The sequence below is a fragment of the Mustela putorius genome, unplaced genomic scaffold, assembly GCF_011764305.1.
Source record: "Mustela putorius furo isolate JIRA1106 unplaced genomic scaffold, ASM1176430v1.1 tig00000135_pilon_pilon_pilon, whole genome shotgun sequence".
Lineage (NCBI taxonomy): Eukaryota > Metazoa > Chordata > Mammalia > Carnivora > Mustelidae > Mustela > Mustela putorius.
The window spans coordinates 6,491,989-6,511,581 of record NW_025421292.1 but is presented as its reverse complement, the minus strand read 5'-3'; the positions used below and the strand labels follow the sequence as shown (position 1 = coordinate 6,511,581).

The 19,593-nt window shown below is 40.5% G+C and overlaps 1 protein-coding gene across 3 annotated transcripts in view; it reads left to right on the top strand.

Moving 5' to 3' along the window:
* KCNQ5 (potassium voltage-gated channel subfamily Q member 5) overlaps nucleotides 1–19,593 on the top strand; it is a 553,330-nt gene that overhangs the window by 449,868 nt on the left and 83,869 nt on the right. For all 3 annotated transcript variants that reach the window (XM_045074791.1, XM_045074792.1, XM_045074793.1), the window contains exons 5-7: nucleotides 346–471; nucleotides 12,488–12,598; nucleotides 18,167–18,262. In XM_045074791.1, coding sequence (XP_044930726.1) covers nucleotides 346–471; nucleotides 12,488–12,598; nucleotides 18,167–18,262 — 333 coding nt within the window. The remainder of the gene's footprint in view (nucleotides 1–345; nucleotides 472–12,487; nucleotides 12,599–18,166; nucleotides 18,263–19,593) is intronic.

Sequence of the window (19,593 nt, the reverse complement as noted above, 5' to 3'; positions counted from 1 at the left end):
GCACAGCATCACCTACAGAGATGTGGAATCACCTGAAACTGATGTAACATTGTGTGTCTATGGTACTCAAATAAAAAATAATGTTTTTCAAGTCCTCAAGCCTCCAATAAATTAGAGTAAACCCATGACTTTAGAACACTGTGCAACCAAAAAAAAGAATACTGTGCAACCATAAAAAAAAAGCTGAGGAAGTTGTTCTGTTCCCTGGGACATCCTCTGAATAAAAAAAGTAATATATATATAATAAATATCCAAAAAGTAATAAAATGAATACATAGTTTTTTCCTTTTTCACTTTTTTTTTTTTTTTTAACCTCTAACAGTCTTTCATTCCTTTTATATCTAGGAATTAATCACAGCTTGGTACATAGGATTTTTGGTTCTTATTTTTTCATCTTTCCTTGTCTATCTTGTGGAAAAGGATGCCAATAAAGAGTTTTCTACATATGCAGATGCTCTCTGGTGGGGCACAGTAAGTATAAAAATCTGTTTTTATTTTTTGGGTGTTGTGAAATGTCTCCTTTGAATACAGTGTAATGATTTCTATGAATCATTTATGAAAGGTCTCATAAAAAACATTAACTTCCAAAAGAGAGTTATGTGAAAATATACAGCACTGACTAAAATTGTCTAAAGAGTTTTCCCATCTCTATGGCTCAACAAAATTAAGTTCTCTTATAAATCATCAGAAGTATTTCTTGAGTGCTAGGTTGTTGCCAAAATAAGGGTACATTATTTTTTTAAGCTGTGATTAAAATCTTGATAGAGTTGTTTGTTTGTCTTTGTGGAGCACAGATTCTAAATGACCAATTTTGCATCCATTTACCACTCATCAAAAAAGTTTTTTCTGAGGTTTAAAAAAAAAAGGAATAGTCGCTGAATGGAAGTTAAAGTAAAATTATGGAACAAGAAGTGAAAAAGAGAAAACTGATAACCATCTTTGAGGTCAGAGATCATAGACACTTAGTTTCAAATTTTTCCACTCAAAAGCCTGCTTTTCATTTAAATTGTTATTAAAGGATCATTTGCCAAACAGATATAAAAATCATGACCTCATACAGACCCGTGCTAAAGATTTTAACTCCTTTTTTAAAATTTGTTATTCTTAATGAGGAAGCTAGTACGTTACATCCGGTTCAAAGGACTGTCCAAAAAACAGAAACATATAAAGATCAAAAATATTGAAATGAATTCAAATACAGGTAAAGCTGGCTTCTTCATGGTGTGAAAGGGAAGTCAATTAAACCTCCCTAGACAGAATTTATTTACATGTCTATAGACAAGAATTATTTTGCAATGCTCCCAGTTATCTACAACTTACAGAGCTGCAAAATAGCTCAAAAGCCATGAAAAATGCAGAGCCCCATAAAGTCAGAAGTTGATAACCTGGAAAGGTGTGCTCCAAGCAAGGCATAGTTTTCCACTAAAGCAAAATTCTTGTCTGCATTGTAAAGAATTTATAAAACGGTCATTGAAACATGGGCCCTAATAAGATTAGAGAATGCTTTCTGTAATATATGAACTCTATTTCTTTCTATTTTATTCCTTAAGGCATTCCAAAAGGGTGTTTTGTGAAAACATACAGCATTTAAAATTGTCTAAACAGCTTCCCATCTCTTTGGCCCAACAAAATTTAAGTTCTCTAATAAATCACCAGTAATATTTCTTGAGTGATAGATTGTCACCAAAATTAAAATACATCCTTTACCTAAACTGTGGGCAAAATATTTATAAGTTGGGGGGCACCTAGGTGGCTCAGTAGGTTAAGTGTCCGACTCTTTATTTCAGCTCCGATCTGATCTCAGGGCATGGAGCCTACTTAAAAAGTAAATATATATAAGTTGGTTGTTCACTTCGTGGAACATAGAGTTAAGTTTCCAATTCTTGCATTGTTCTGTTACTCATCAAAAGTGCATCAGTGAGAACTAGAACCTTTGTCAAGGACAAAGAAAACTTGTCAGGGCTTGTATTGAACAGAACTTGGTATATTTAGTGGCCACACAGCAGCAGTAAAATGAATAAGAATCAGAAATAGCTTCACCTGAAGATTAGGCTTTTTTTCTTAAATTATCAGAATCAGTGTCTTCAAGATTGTGTCATTAGGAACAAAGCAATCTAGTGGTGTAATAATTTGGTTCCCAGCTCCTCCCTCCTACCCCACAAGCATTAATGGACATTTTGAAAAGAGGAAGGAGGAAAACCTGAAAGAGAGCAGTCCTGTGACATTCTTGAAATACCTTTTATATGTAGAATGCAAGTGAAAATCTGTGACTCATTGTGTGATAAACTGTGTAAACAGAACACAGGAGGCTTTTCTAGCCAGCAAGGGGAAGACAGTTCATTATCCCAGGCTTCAAAGCAACAATGTGAATTTAAGTTTAGTTTCTGTTTTTCCTTGATAATTCCAACGTACTTAAATGCTTGAGACATTCAGGTGCACCTGTCCCATTGAGATGCAGTCCTTGGTGAGTTCAGCCTGGCAGCTCTTTATCCTTCTTTCCAATAGTCTTCCTTTTGTCCTTATTACTAATCAGAATTGCTGTATTGTATGTTAAACAGTGTGTGGGAAACTCTTAATGTACTGCTCACTTAGTCACAGGCTTATTTCTTTTGCCAGAATAACCCACGTAGCAGGTTTCAAAGGTCATATCTTTTCACTTTCAGAGGGGAAGTAACATTTTCATTGATTGCCATTTTTAATAGTCATATTCTGACTGAAGCTTAACCTGTACTTAACAGGTTCTTTGAATGGCCTAATTATTTCTCCATTTAAATTTTTTAAAAAATCTGGTCTTGAATAATCTTCTAAGATGTCAAGCTTCTAGGAAAAGGCCTGTTGGTCCACAGTGGGTTTGTTGATATTAACTGAGTCATTAATGAAATTGTCTGAAGCCTAAAAATATACAAAAAAAACAAACAAAAGTGCTTATTATCTCTATTCTTTTTTTTTTTTAAGATTTTATTTATTTATTTCACAGAGAGAGAACACAAACAGGGGGAGCTGGCAGGCAGAGGGAGAGAGAGATGCAGGCAGAGGGAAAGGGAGAAGCAGGCTCCCCGCTGGGCAGGAAGCTGGATGCGGGGCTCCATCCCAGGACCCTGGGATCATGACCTGAGCTGAAGGCAGAGGTTTGACTGACTGAGCCACCCAGGCACCCCTATTTCTATTCCTTATAAGAAGAACATATACTGGGTCTCCAATATGAAATAAAATAAATTTAGAACATCATACCTTTTATTATATATTGTTCAAGACCTTAGTAAAATATGTGGCTGGATACTTTCTAGTTAAAATTGTCCATGTTGCACATAATGGACACCTTGCTAACTATGGAAGTACCCAGAATTAACAGAGAAATGAAAGCACCCTGAACTAGTGTTTCTAAGTGTTGGACTTCAGTTAAAAAAAAAATAGGAGATTCTCTTCATTAAGAAAGCCCAAATTATTGACATTAAGTATCAAAATGCAGTTTGTGGCTTGTGGGTACAATATTTCAGTGAATTCTGAATCGTTAATTATTAATATCCTTTTGTTAAAAAAAATATCGAGGACTATCCCCAAAACCCACTTTAGGAGGGATTCATGTGTGATCAATACTATCAAAAGCCAGTAACAATTCAAACAACTCTGATCCCTGAAGACAATTCTGTACCACCTAGTTTGTTAAATAAGTGGAATAATCAATATTAAGGGCCTGGTACTAAGACCGCAGCCAGTGCCCAATCAAAGATGGTAGCCACTGTTGGCAAAAACATTTCGATATGGATGTTAGATGGAAGCACCTTTGTAACAGAAGGAACAAAGGGCTCTTTACTTCATGGAAGACTCACAGCTTAAGCACAAAAGGGATTTGGGAATTGGGGATTAGAATGAAAAGATGTTCTGGGTTCTGAAGGGACATTCGTGACAGAAGTAGAAGAGGGTCAAGGGGAAACGACTCGTGGCTGAAGCCCTGGCAGCTACGGGAAAAGAGGATCTTCATTTGTTGGGCAGAGCTCCATTTGATGTTACTTCCTATTATTATTTTCCTCCTTTTTGGTTGCTTCAGATTTATTCTGAAATAATTTAAGAACAAGTCTCCCTGGAGTTATTTCCTATTATTATCTCCTTCTTCCCTATTATTATTTTTCTCCTTTTGATTTGCCTTAGATTTATTCTGAAATAACTTAAGATCTGCTCTTCCTGAAGTAATATTGCCTGATAATGATCTGTTCTTGAAGGCCAGTTTGTTCTCTACTTACTGCTATTTCTGTGATGAAGACAGTGAGATGGGGTGGCTTTTTTCTTAAGAAGCACACAACAGCAAATCGTATAAGTATTCTTGAGTCAGCATCTGACGACAGCCTCCACCTGGGACCCTGTGCTTGACTTGATTACTTCAGGCATGTAGAAGAATCAGATATAAGCCAGTTGGTCCTAGAATTCATGCTGAAAATCTTCCAGCCTTTCTCAAAGCAAATAATACAGAAGGCTCTATGGATAGTATAGTGTATGGTGCACTCAGCGGGTTGTAGAGCCCAAATAGATGTCATGAGTTTCATCCTCCTGCAAAAATCTAAGAACAAGAAGTGGTGTCAGTTTGTGAAATTAACAAAAATACCGTTGTGTCAGGGTGCCTGGGTGGCTCAGTGGGTTAAGCCTCTGCCTTCGGCTCAGGTCATGATCTCAGAGTTCTGGGATTGAGCCCCGCATCGGGCTCTCTGCTCAGCAGGGAGTCTGCTTCCCCTTCTCTCTCTGCCTGCCTCTCTGTCTGCTTGTGATCTCTCTCTCTCTGTCAAATAAATAAATAAAATCTTAAAAAGAAAAAAAAAAATACCCTTGTGTCTCATAGCACTGAGAATCAACCCTCCTTCCACTGAGCTCACCAGTACAAAATATTTTCTGCGGGGCGCCTGGGTGGCTCAGTGGGTTAAGCCTCTGCCTTCGACTCAGGTCATGATCTCAGGGTCCTGGGATCAAGCCCCACATCGGGCTCTCTGCTCGGCAGGGAGCCTGCTTCCTCCTCTCTCTATGCCTGCCTCTCTGCCTACCTGTGATCTCTCTCTCTCTGTCAAATAAATAAATAAAATATTAAAAAAAATATTTTCTGCAACTTTGATAAGCTGTTGTTTTCTGACTCAGCGTTGGCACGTTAAATAAAAGTTAACAATTATTTCTCACTACCAAAACATTATCTGATGGTATCAGAGCTTTATTTGGCCAAGACATCATCACCACACCAACCCTAACTATTCAAGAACATTGTTAAGTACCAAGCAAAAACTGAGACACACATGCATGAGCTGCTACCCACCGAAACATCTTAGCTGCTGTGAGCCTCTGTATGGTGTGCCCACCTGGATGGCACGGGTATGTGAAATATATCGGTGGGAAGCCTTTCCTAAGACGTCTGTTCCATTAGTAAATGCCATCTCACACATGATGCTGAATACTTTTGCTTGATTTGAGTCCATAAACATTGAGCACACACTGTATGGAAAAGAACAGAAAGAATTAAAGTCAGGAAACTTGGCTTCCAGCTCCATCATCGGGATTTAGCAGAGGTGCGGTATTCAGCGAATCATTTACTATCTCTATAAAACTGAGAAAATAGCATTACCCAAACACAAAGTTGCTATGGGTAGTAAACGAGATAAGGATATGTAGGGCCTAGGTCGGGCACTGAACAAATGTTAGTCACTGCTGTTGTTACGTATTTGACAACGAGCCTGGAAGAACAACAGAGAATCCTGTTACCCTGCCTGCCACAGCAGCACCCACAGGATCTGAGGCCACCCCTACGAGAGAGTCTGCTATTTGCACACTCAAAACCTTTCTCGTCTACGAATTTACAATGAACAAATTCCTGCACAGGTTCTAGGCTACCCGCTCTCTGAAACTAGGTGTTTAGGAAGCAACCCAGAGAGAGAAGAGGAGAGGAGAGGAGAGGAGAGGAGAGGAGAGGAGAGGAGAAGGGGGGAGAGGTGGGGGAAAAGGGAAAGGGAGGGAAAGAGACAGTTGACAGACTCCTCATGTGAATCATCCTCTGAAGCACGGCCTTATAGGGAAACTATACTGTGCTTTGGAAGTCTACAAATAGTATGTTCTTAACTTGTTCTCATGAATGAATTAGTTGTAAAGTGGTAGTCATAATTGTATTCTCAAAATTAGACTAATAAATGTATATCGATGTGTTACTTGAAGAGAGGAAGGATGGGTTTATATCTACTGGTCTGGAATTAATTCTTTTATTGAAGGGAAAAAAAAAGTTATAGTCTACCCAGTGTCCAAATTATAATCTGACCATAGCATCTGCCATCCCACACAAAAAGAGCACAAAGGAAGAGGGAAGAAAAATCAAGAAATCTTGGGCCCAAATTTGCATGTGTTTTGCAGTATTATTCCTGAAGACAAGACTTCTCGATTACTAAACACACTAAGGGCTCCGAGTCCACCTTTGCTACACAAACACACATTTATACCAACATCTACAACCCACAGTCAGAAAATATATTTTCTCACCTGTGTGGCAGCAACTGAGTACATGCAATATGTTGACAAAAACTTATCTAAACCTTTCCCATCTGCCAGATCACCTTCAAGTAAATGGCCTGACGGAACGATAGCTCAAACTCCCAGCATTCCTGAAGGGAGCCGTTCCCTCTCAGATCCTGACCCGTCTGGTCCAGGTATCACCTGACAATGCCTCTGCTGGTTTCCACCTCCGGTCACAAAGTGTGGCATTAAATGGCATCCTCTCACTCAAAGAAAGTAGTCGTCTCCCCATAACTGCACTGGAAGAGATAGTTGACATTTTTTTAATCTGTCTTTTCATGTTCCTAAGTAAAATCAAAACCTCACAGACTTTCCAAGAATATTGTAAAACCATAGTCTAATGTCAATGAGTAAGAATCAATAATCCATATGTAAAAACATGAGTAAATGCATAAATACATTTTTAAAATTTAATCTATTCAGCACAGGTTAACCTGTGCAAAAGACATATCTCCTATAAGCTCTGGAAGTAGGTCCAAAATGGAATTGTGTCCAATATGGTAGATTTCCTCCAGCCCCTGAAGATCACACTGGCAGCCTCTCAAGTTTCTTTGAAAGAAACTGCTGTTCCAGGAGCTCCCCTGATGAGCTGGTGTCTTTGGACTTCTGTGTGAGCCTACCTTTCTCTGACTTTGGATCCCAGTGAAACTTGTCATTACTAGGTTTGGCCCCTGAACGCTTCATAGGATTTCTGAAAGACGAACTGGGTTTATTGTTTGGCACAAGTGTGGCAGAATAAGCCCCCTGCCTGCCCAAGGCTGCTACTCAGTTCAGGTACAAAGAACCAGCTGATAATTGTTAGCAGGGTGTTCCAGAGGCTAGGAAAAGAAAAGAAACATAATGTAGTTGTGCTGTTCCAGGAGACACACAGGTATTTCAAGGACAACTTGACCTAAAAGTCCAGAAAAATCAATGAACATCTATGCAGGCCTCATCAGAGGATGGTCTCATTGCATGCAACCGGTCATTGCTTAGGAAGTCAGTGGCTTGATTCAAGCCGATGGGTCCGTGTGAATTCGTAAAGAAGGCTCATATCGTTTTATTCTAAGTGCATCCTAGAAATGTCAGTTTCGTCCCTGGTACTACCCGTCTGTCCCCTTCAGGGAGTCCAGTTACCCCCTTTGCTGCCACAGAAAGGGACCTGCTCCCAGCAGGTGTGAGACAAAGGAAAGTCCTGCTCCCCAGCATGGACTGAGATGAAACTGCTACCCTGTTGCCGGATCCTTCTCAAGCCTGGCTGGCAATGGAAGGCCTCTATGCTTTCAACCGAGCAACATCCTGAGAGACTTTGAAATCGGAGTGGAGGAAGTTGTTGGGCTTGGCCGCCAGCCCTTCCAGACTCTGCGTGCCAGCCTGAACCCAGTGCAGAGAGAAGGAGGGAGGGAGGCAGCCCTCCGCGTTCCCGGGCTTCCTTTCTCTCCGACAAAGCACGCCTGTAAGAGGGAGGGCAACTCTAAATCCAGAATGAGAGGGAGCAGGCATTCTTCTCTACTCAGAAACACTGGGCACATCGTCATTTTGCTGTGTCTCATTCTTCTGACTTAAAAGTGGTGGTTTAAAAAAACAAAACAAAACAAACAAACAAACAAACAAAAAAAACGCTCTCTGAGTGATGAGCAAAGGAGAATAACTCAGATGCATGGTAGCTCCCCCTTATCCGTGGTCTTTCTTTCCACTGTTTCTGTTACCTACCTTCTGTTACCTTGGGAAGCACATGGTACGTGGTACGTGATAGTAGCCTAACGCTATGTCATCACGCATACCTCATTCATGTCACGTCATCACGTAGGCATTTTATCATATCATCACAAGAAACGTGAGGGCAGTATTGTATTTCAAGAGAGACCACAGTCACATAGCTTTTATTACAGTAGACTGCTATAGTTGTTCTTATTATAAGTTATTGTTGATCTCTTACTGTATCTATGTATTAAACTTATTATATGTGTGTTTAGGAAAAAAACAGTGTATGTAGGGTTCAACATCCGTTGGGATTTTGGAATGTATCCCTCATGGGTAAGGGGAGACTATTGCATTATTAGAATGTAAAGTTTACCATGAAATATACCATCATTGCTATGACCAAACCATGAAATACCTCCTTCAGTTTATTATGATTAAACTGCTGGAAAAGGATTAAGCTGTTTTTGCAGAAAAAGGATAGATTAAAATGTTTCCCACATATTTAGGATTAAGAACCTATAACAAAACTGAGCCAGGAATATTTTTCCTGCCATCTCAAGGAATTCCTTGGAGACCCCCACCCCTAATACTGCTAGTGATGTGTGATTAACTTGGCCACTAGGTTCACAAATTCTCTTTCCCCAACCTTGGATGAGCCTTCCCTGTTCTCTTGCTGATTTGTCCTAGACACTCTCTCACACGGTCACCACCCGAAGCTCTAAGTCTTTCATTCCCCACAGCTAACCCCCCACCCTCACCTTTACTGAGACTGAAGAGAACCAACTCAGGCATTCCAAAGCTGCCCTTCACTCATATTGTGTCCACAGCTTTCTTCCATGGTAGAAGACATGTCCTTCCACATTGCCAAAGCTAACCCTTCCGGTTGTACACTTGATCCTATTTTCTTTCCTCCATGGTTGCCTCACCCTGTAATGATGCTACCATTCTTCCTCCCCAGCTCAGACTCACTCTCTCTGTAGATATGCACAAAGACATCCTAGAAAGTCTTTCTTCAAGTCCAAGGTTTCTGGAAGTTCTGGCCTGATTTTTCTCACTCCATTTGTTACCAGAATTCTTGAAAAGATTCTTCATTTATTTACTAAATATTTATTGAGTTCATCCTACTTTGTGACAAGCATCATGCTAGATGTTAGAGAGATAATAGAGACATGGTTACTCTTCTGGTAAAGGAAATAGGGACCCCTCTCCAAAAAAATATACAAAACCTACCACTTATAGTAAGTGCTATTAAGAAACAAGAGGCTGAAATAGAAAGTAGCTGAAGACCCTGTTATAGACAGGGTGTGTAGGGAAGACCACTCTGATGACGGAGTATTTTGGATAAGACTTGAAGAATGAGAAGGAGCTCTGGGAAGGGTGGGGAGAAGAGAGTTCTGGCTGAAGAAACAGGATATGCAAAGGTCCTGTGGTAGAAATAAACTGGCCTATTTGAGGAGTTGAAAGTACATTGTGGTCAAAGTACAGTGAGCAAGGGTGAAATCAGAGTGATCTTGGAGAGGTAGGTGGAGACCAGATCAGGTAGGCCATAGTTAGGGTCTTAGAGCTTATTCTGAATTCAGTGAGTAGCTATTGAAGGCTTTTTAAAGAGGAGTAACAAAATAATTCCCCTCACAGATATAGGGAGAAGGGACTGGAGGGAATGAATCAAGAACAAAAGCAGAGAGAGCAATTGAGAAATTGCTGCAGCAGCCTAGCCTGTCACCATGGCAGGGAAGACAGTGAGCAGGGGATGATTTGGCAGTATCTTTGGGAGTTAGAACCCATGGGACTTGATAGACTCAGGGAGGGAGTGAGGGAAACAAGCACTGAGGCTTCTGACATGAGCATCTGGGTGGATGGTGGTGCCCTCGATTAGGCTGTGAGGGGATGCATTTGGGGGAATGACAGGTTTGGAAAGAATAAGTTTTCTGCTTTAAACATTTTTTTAAGAGTTTATTTATTTATTTGACAGAGATCACAAATAGGCAGAGAGGCAGGCAGAGAGTGAGAGGGAAGCAGGCTCCCCGCGGAGCAGAGAACCAGATGCGGGGCTCAATGCCAGGACGCTGAGATCATGACCTGAGCCGAAGGCACAGGCTTTAACCCACTGAGCCACCCAGGCACCCCTGTTTTAAACGTGTTAAGTTTAAATGACTATGTGCCATCCAGATAGAAATATCAACTGCACATAGGTGAATCTGGAGTGCAGAAGAATCTGGCCAGGTAAACCTGGCCTATAAATTTGGTGTGCACCATAAAAATGGTATTTACATTCATGAGAACACTAAAATCAGCTGGGAGGAGAGAAAAAAAGAGAGAATAGAAGAGGAAAGAAAGTTAAAAAAAAAAAAAAAAGAGGAAAGAAAGTGAGAGAAGAACAGGATTTTTTTGAAAGAAAAAACTCAGAACCAAACCTTAAGAATCCAATAGTCAGAGGTTGACTTGTGTGGGAGATGCCACGTAAGAGGAGCCACCAAAGATATCAAGAGAAAACCCATGGAAGTGAGGAGAAGAAAAACCTGGGGAGGGCTCAGAAGCTGAGTTGGAAGTTTCTAAAAGGTCTGGCATCATAGAGCATCGTTTCCTATCATTTCTACCTCTCAAACGTAACCCTGTTGTCAAAGGTCCAGTAGGAGAATAAAACCAAAGCAACCACTTTCTTAGACATCAGTAGCTGTCTCCATACCCAGTATCTTTTCTCAGTCCTCATTGTCTTGGTTTTCTATGTGACTGTGATACCAGGGATCCACTTTATGAAACGCTGTCTTCTCCATTGAGTTTCCATTTATATAACCCATTTCTAGTTCCCTTACTTTTCAAAATATTTATTCTTCTCTGACTTTCCTTTCCCCTCCATCCCTTCGATGTCTGTTTCCTGAGATGCCCATGGACCTTGTCTTTGCATTTATTCACAAATCTTCAACAATCATCCTGTGCCTGATTCCAAAACTCAAATCTCCTGCTGAACCCAATCTCTCTCTTTCAAGACTTGCGCTCTCAATCTCAATTTCCTCCTCGACATTTCTAGATCAGAGTCCTGCTAACATTTCAAAAACACTTATTTGCAAAACCAAACTCTCTGTCTTTGCTTCAAAGTCTTCCATTTCCCATTGTCATATTTCTATTTATGGCTTAACCATCTTCCCCTTGAAATGTCTAAGTCCTTGTTGACTTAGTCTTCCCTTTCATCCCAGAGAATTAACAAATGCATTTCTATTGAACTTGCTAACACATCTCTTTACTTTGCACTCCCATACCGTCCCAATTCACTTGTCACACTGTTGTACCAGGTCATGCAGAACCTTGTGGGCCCTGGAGAGGAGACGGGACTTTGTTCTAAGATGCATGGGAAGATTCCCAGAACAGTCTGATCATGGCAGAGACATGATCCAAATCATAGTTTTCAGAGACACTCCCTGATCTAAGCTATAACATATCTAGTTAATCTCCCCTTCTACTCATCCTCTTCAGACCCACCATGCTCCAACCCAACTGAGCAACTTACACCTTCTAGAACCTACCCTATTTGTCCTCACTGCTGGGCAGTTGGTCACCTGTTTTCCCTCCCTAGATGGCCTTCTTTATCATTTCTGCCTCTCAAAATATTGCTTCTCCTTCAAAACCTATGTTTGCTAACATCTCCCCAGTAAAACCTCCTTGGCACCCCCCAAGGAGGGGGGTGATGATCAATCTGTTCTTTGAGTCCCCAAAGCAAATTATATATGCATCCATCGTCATACCTGTCTTGCCCTATTTTGTGTTTTAATGATTTGTGTGTGACGTGTCTCCCCTCTTGCGCCGTAAATATCTTAGGACTAGAATTGTGTACCTCTCATTTTTGTTCCACTACAAATCATAACATGTACCTTGCACACGCCAGGCCTCCAGGAAATGCCTGCCAAGGTAATAAATAGACAGCCTCAATTAACATAAGTTATTGTTTTGTGTACTGATCCAGTCCTAAATCCATGGTGCTATCATTTCTGTATCACTGATGGTTATCCACTTATTTAAATAACCTTTCTTTGAATGCACTGAGAAAAGATGGAAAATTGTGTTATAAGGAAGGAACAAGTATGTAGGTTATTCCCTTCCTTAAACAAAGAGAAGCTCTGTTATGCGTCACGGAAAATTAAAGCACAGTAATAAAATGCGCCAACAAGGCTTGTTGAATAATGATTTAGCGGAAACGTTGCTTTGCCTCCTGTTCATGGGCCCTAACTTTCCTCTCAAGTACTTAAGCTGCACGTTCTATTTATTTTGTTTTTAGATTACATTGACAACGATTGGTTATGGAGACAAAACTCCCCTGACTTGGCTGGGAAGATTGCTTTCTGCAGGCTTTGCGCTCCTTGGCATTTCTTTCTTTGCACTTCCTGCCGTGAGTATCTTGGCAAAAATAAAGCGACTTAAATTAAATCTTAGAGGTTTATTAGTGTGAGCTTTCACAAATTGGAACATATCTATATTGCTTACAAATATAATTGTATTGATAACATGTTGACTCTTCCACATACATCTAGTTGGAAAATTTATGAAATATGGTCTTCCCTTGGAGATGCTCAACCTGGGAGTTCTATACCTGCTGGATCTTTATGGCCAAATAATAATTCAGATGGCATCACCTCTCGGTCAGCGTGCTACTAATGCATTTAAAATATGTGTAAAGATTTAAAGATATCTTCTTTTAAACTGATCTCTCCATTTTGGCTTCTAATGTGTGCTGCTAAAGAGATGGGTGTGGCAAGTGGAGCGTTTACCTCTCCAGATCCATCTGAGTGAGAAGCCAACAACCTGAACTGGTTTCCATGTGTCAGATGACTTGTTCTTTCTGTCATCGTCATTGATTTCTCCTAATGAACAGCTTCTGCATCTTATCAGAATGAAGAGCACACTTATCTTCTCCCAAGCTTCGGATTATTTTCTCCTTAACAGATGAAGTTTGCTTTCTGATCATTATACCTTCCTGTTTCTTTACAGGCTGTTGGTAAAATATTACGATTTGCCTCTATCCCCAGACTTTCACTGTTGTTCAGTCCACCTCTCCCCGGGGAAGAGAGCCAACAAAAGGAGCGTGACAGTAGTGGCCTCAGTCGTGCTCAAGGAACAATAGCCTCGGTCTTGCTCCAGACAAACGCTGAGTTGTGTGACAGCCTCTGCCAAGTGACCCCAGAGTACCCCTTCAAAGGAAGCCAAGGGACTAGGGATTTTCACACCCCAGCCTTTAGCTCACAGGGCTCCTCCTCTGTCCATAAATGAGCACAGAGGAAGCCCATGTTGTTTCCATGGCGGGAGCTCAGCTCTGGACTGACCAGCTGCTTCTGTCCCAGACCATACAAGACCATGGAGAAGACACTGAAAAGACTGTGCATACAGTCTTTCACATGAGCATTAGATCTTACTTGAATGTAAAGCCACGTACTGCTACAGCACAAACACTGCGAATGCGACAGTGTTCATTTGCTAGGGCTGCTGTAAAGGTATCACAGACTGGGTGGCTTAAACAACAAAAATCTGTTATCTCACAGTTCTGGAGTCAAGAAGTCCAAAATCGAGGAGGTGATAGCGCTGGTTCCTTCTGAGGGCCATGAGAGAAGGAACTGTTCCAGACTTATTCCCTTGGCTCATGGATGGCAGTCTTCACCCTCAGTCTTCACATTGTCTTCCCTCTGTACCTGCCCATGTCCAGATTTCCTCTCCTAAGGACACCAGGGATACTATATTAGGGCCCATCCTAATGACCTCCTTGTAACTTGATTACTTCTGTAAAGACCTTATCTCCAAGTAAGGTCACATTCTAAAGTGCTGGGAATTAGTACTCCAACATATGAATTTTGGAGGGATACCGTTTAAACTTGGGTGTGTTTCCGCGTCTATGATAGAGGTAGAATTGTGGCACCCAGAGAAATTATGTGAAGACCAATGTGGTAATATTAAGTCAAATGCTTGTCACGAAGAAAACTTTCATGAAGTGTTTCTTCCATTTTCTGTAGGAATCTAGATATATTGTTTCCTGTTGTGAAGTGAAAAATCAGGGAGAGTCAAAAAAAAATACCTCACTTATCCAGAATCAACTTCTCTGGCAAGCTCAACAATCCAGTTCAGAGCGGAGAGTCATTCAATAATCAAATTCCCTACATGAAAATACTTTCAGGAGCAATAAAATACATTCTTGGGCTTTTTTTTTTTTTAACCAAAATACCTGCTGATTTTGTTTTTATGCTTATCCTGAAAACACATATAAAACAACCTCTGTGATCCAGTGAAAAGCTACAGAGGGAGGCAACCTCTGGGCTATTAAAATCAACAGCAGTGTGCATGCTGTCCTCATGGGAGAGCCTCTTAAGACCTAAATCATAACCTGTTCTTAATTTAGAGAAAACTCTGATAAGCTGAGCTACATAGTTTCACAATTCTCTGAAGATTTTAAATAGCAAAGGCAGAGAGGTAGACTGATCAAACAAATACTGTAACAGGAAGAGATGGTGGAAGACTAACAACAAAGGAGGGGGGAATATCTGTAAGAGGCAAGCAGACACAAGTGTTCAAAGTGTGGAAGGACCTGGAGCCAGTTAGTGTTAGGGTCGATCCCCTCCCAGAAGCTGGCTACAACCAGCACAGTCAAATATCAGTCCCCATAATGAAACCCTGAGCTATCACAAGAAGGTTAAATTGTGTCATTCTATTAGGTTAAAGATCAGACACAAAGCAGGTGCTCTTGGGAATGTTTCCTGATAAAGTGATTACAGTGTTCATATATACAAATTAAATTAAAATATGTGGGAAGTGTGGAAAACTTGCTTGCCCAGAATGGAACATTACCTCACAATGCCAAGAGAAACTGGCTTTACCACGGTGTTTTACCGCAACCTCACCATCGGGGGCTGAGTTCTTACTTATTGAATGAAAGACCAAATGGCCCATATATACCCTTAAAAAAAAGGAAAAACAAGGTGGCTGGAAATGCCATTTTTTCTTATGTACCTGCCCACACAACAGTGCTATGTGATCAAAATTTAGACGAGCACGTTTTGCTAGGAAAGTTAGAGGTGAGTCGTGAGCCATCCCTGCTTGGGGTTCCTCCCACCCAGGAAATGCAAGGACCAAGAAAGAGAAGAGCCTTTCCCCATCTTTCGTCAAAGCAGAAGGACTCTCCTGAACATACTGAGGCACACAGGCCACCCTTCCCTAACTCCCCGGGGAGGTCGCTTTCCTTGAGCCCCAGAGCCTCCCAGAACTATGGACAGGCAGAGGCACTGTACTCCTCAGCATCGTCCTCACAGACAGGCCTCCCTCCCCTTTCGGATGCTCCTTCCTTCCTGCTGCGGGTATCGTTCCGTCCAGTCCGTCTGCCTGCGCCAGGTGCACAGTGGGCTCCTTAAATCTAGGAGGCGAAAAGGGAAAAATATTTAAAATATTTACCAAGACACATTTTCTTTCTACTTACTGTTTATGTAGCACTTCTCAACAGAGCACTAAAACATAAAACCTAAAAATGTAAGTCACAAGATCTTAGACAATGAATTAAAACCAAACTCGGTTTCTAAGAATTTTCATCATATTGATGTGGGTATTTGAAGGGACCGCACGTAGATTATATAAGTATATATCATAGATATCTCCCATGAGCTAAATATATAAAACATAATGGACTTTATTTTAGCAGGCTTCTAGTTAGGTTCACTGAGCTGTACACTTAAAGAGGTGGAGGAAAATTGGAATGGAGCCATAATGAGACAATGAACAGGACTGGTTTAATAACTTTTGTAATGTACAGTCTGGCGCAAGAGATATGTAGTAAACATTTGCCAACTACTAATATATGTTTCTAAGCAATGCCAGTATGATTTTTAGCACATTTTAGTTTGTTTGGCAAATGCTGATTTTGTGCTATGTAGGGCCTATCTTTATTTTCCAGAAGGGATCTAACTATAAGCCTCATTTTCACATAAAAAGTGCCCCAAAATGGTAGCTATTGCTGTTAATTTAATGTCTACAAAATCTGAATTATGCTCCGTGAGTGGATTATAGACACTGTGTACGTAATGTACCCACACTCAATACGTACAACAAGCATGTCGTATAAACGCTAATGTTTTATATTCTTTCACATGTTTATACTTCATGAAAAACAACATTGAAAGGAAAATAAATCTTTCCTAAGTGATTTCAAATAGCAGGACAAAATTTTGGAGTTATAAATGACTAGAGTTGGGAGGTCATTTTTATAACGTCTAGGTAGATGGAAATGTTGTTTAAATCGACAAACAAGATCACACAGACCAGGTTTTTATGTTTGCAAAAAGTTTGGTTGATGCCGCCTCAACCTATTGAAGATCTCAGATGGCCTGAGACAGTCACGGAAAAAGATGGATGGAAAACAGAACCTGTGACGTAATTTCTCATTTCACAGTACACTCATTCATCCTAATTAATAATGGAGTTGATTCTTGCTTATTAATAGCAAGCAGTATTATCAAAGAACTGTATTTTAAACATAATTGCATTACTAATTATCTGGCTTTTGTCACAGATATACTCAGAATTGTGACATCTAAGATAAGAAGGAAGGTTAAAGGTGACCTAGAGTCCATTAATATCTCCCCCTAGTGGTCGTCCAGCCGAGATCTCACACCTCCTATCCATGAAAACCCCACCATCCGCCCCAGTAGCCTAGACCATCTTCGACCTACTTTAAAAATATAAAGAGAAGAAAAACAACCATTCCCTATCTACAACAAATACTGACTCAGTGCTTCTAAGACATCCATCTCTAGCCTAAGGGTTAGACTCCTTGAAGTTTAATAAAAAGGTAATAATTTATAGCAAGCAACTAAAACCACAGACTTGAAAGCAGGGGAGCTCCATGTCCCACGCCAATAAAGTGGAGACTTACAGACAAAGCCCAGAGACAGAATTTCACAAGCCCCAAAAGCCAACCCCGGGCTGAAACAAAGCATCTCGATTCCATGGATGTTAGACCAAAGCAAACTGAAAAGACGGAGGCATTTCAAAGAGCCAGGATTTTGGCAGCTCCAAGTGATAAGCAGAAAGAAGCTAACTAGGCAAAAGTACTAATATAAACATAGGAGAGACAACCCGCCTCACTAACCCCAAAATCTCAATAGGTGAGCTAAAACCAAAAAGGTAAGGAGTGCTACACGTGTGAGATCAAAACTCAGGGAAGCAAAACTCAGGAAGCAGGAACCCACGCTCTTGTCTTTACTATATAAACAGGCAAAATGGAAAACTTTCTGTCTTCAAAACTGAGTGGCTAGCTGTCTCCCCCACCCCTTTCACTTTACTTTGGTAGGTGTAGAATTACAGCATTGTGGAGAATTAAGCAGGGGCAGATTTTAAATATACCCCCACCATTTCAAGAGTGGGAAAATATAAAATTTCATAGTATCATCAAAGTGCTAGAAAAACTCTGATGTCCAGAGTAGCAAGACGTTAGTTGTCCCAGATTTTAAACCCACCTCTGTCCAGAACCAGAATTCCTACCCTCTAAATTCCATCATGCCCCCTAATTCCAAATGGATACAAGCATTTACTCTAACTTAAGCATAAAGAAGTGTCATGGAGAAGGCCACACAAAAATAATTTTCAAAATTACAGTTTTTATTTATGATTGTGCTACCCCTTACCACACCATAAGAAATCATAAATGGCTAAAGAGCAAAAGTTGTTACCTTTCTTGCCAGTCTTGCCTCAAAACTTGCCATTGCCAATGGTGTTATAACAGAGGTAAATAGTATTTGTTTTAATAAGTAATATGTTTATGAACAGGTTGCACAGTGTTTGTCTTTTCTGGTTTTGGGTTTTGTTTTTTTTTTTGTTTGTTTGTTTTTTTGGGGGGTTTGTTTGTTTTTTTTTTTTTTAATATTAGTCTTACTTAATAGTCCTTTTGAAAAAAAATTTTAAGTACTATTTTTGTATTTTGTTCCAGGGCATTCTTGGCTCAGGTTTTGCATTAAAAGTACAAGAACAGCACCGCCAGAAACACTTCGAGAAAAGAAGGAACCCAGCTGCCAACCTCATTCAGGTAAATGTCAGTGTAATAGGTTGAGGGCAACATCTGTCTCTGTGAGTGCTTGCTGGGTCGTTTACTGCTTAGTAGAGCTACTGATTTGTTTTGTTCGTAAAAATGAGATTGGAACTTAATGTACAGTTTTAGTTTGGGTAGACATCCCCCCTCCCCCAGCAAGAAAAATATATGTTTTCAGTAAATGGCCCATGCGTTGCTCAAATTTATTAACCATGCCAGCGGGGACCTGCAGAGGTTAGCAGTTGTGTCGGGCCTGGAATGACCTCATGTATCTTATCGGTGACTTGATGAAACATTATTGATCATTAAGGATGGAGCAGACCCCGCCATTGTTCCCTGCATTGCGATTACTTTCACCAGGCAGAAGTGGGCCGCTGTTCTGAAGAACAGCGTATTTGTTTAGGATGTCAAGGTTTACTGCCCGTGGGATCGCTTTTAATGCCACCTAGAGCAATAACTTGAAATAGTTCATTCCATTTTAAGAGCTGGTGGGATTATAGAATATGTCAGTGTTTGAGAATATGAACTAATAAGCGTATGATTTGAAGCTACCTCATAATATAAGGCTGTTTAATGTTTCATTTTCTTTTCAATAATTCTGGGTTGGCTTCAGCATTAAAAACAAATGCTTCTCCTATTGCCATCCATATCTTTGAGAATAGAACCACCCTAAAACCAGGTTGCTTAAGAATCACAAGGTATATTCTTCTCTAAATCCATGCTGTGAAGCTGGTATTTAATTATGGAGACAATGATTCTACAAAATGAGATTTCTTCCCTTCCTGACAAGCAGTGGGAGACACAGAACTTCTAAACTGTTGGGGTTTGGTGTGGCAATCTGAGACGTTAGGAGATTTGTCTTCATGCGGTAGTGACAAGCACACTCTTTTAATTTAGACTGTAGGTTTAAGTGGGTGTGTTGGCGAGGGATGACCACCGCACAGGCCTACCTTTAGCTTTTGTCTCTGGCAGTAATATGCAGGTCCTCCAACAGAAATGGAGTAGGGGAAAAAGCAGGGGAGGGCGGTTCAGTTACATGAAAGACATCATTTTGTATCTAATGATGAAATAAGTGTTAATTTTTTAAGTCAAACTACTCTACAACTATCGACAGACCATTGGGCATGCTTTCTAATGCAAACCATCTCTATTTTTTTTTTAAAGAGCATTAAAGAGAAATGTTGTTCTCTTAGAGAAAGAGATTCGTAAGTAGTAGAAGTTTCAGATCTGAAGCCAAGTGATAATCACCCTAATGGAAAGAGGTGTCACACACTTGAGTATGCACACAAGACACGTGAGGCCCAGAGCTCCGAGCCTTTCATCCTCTG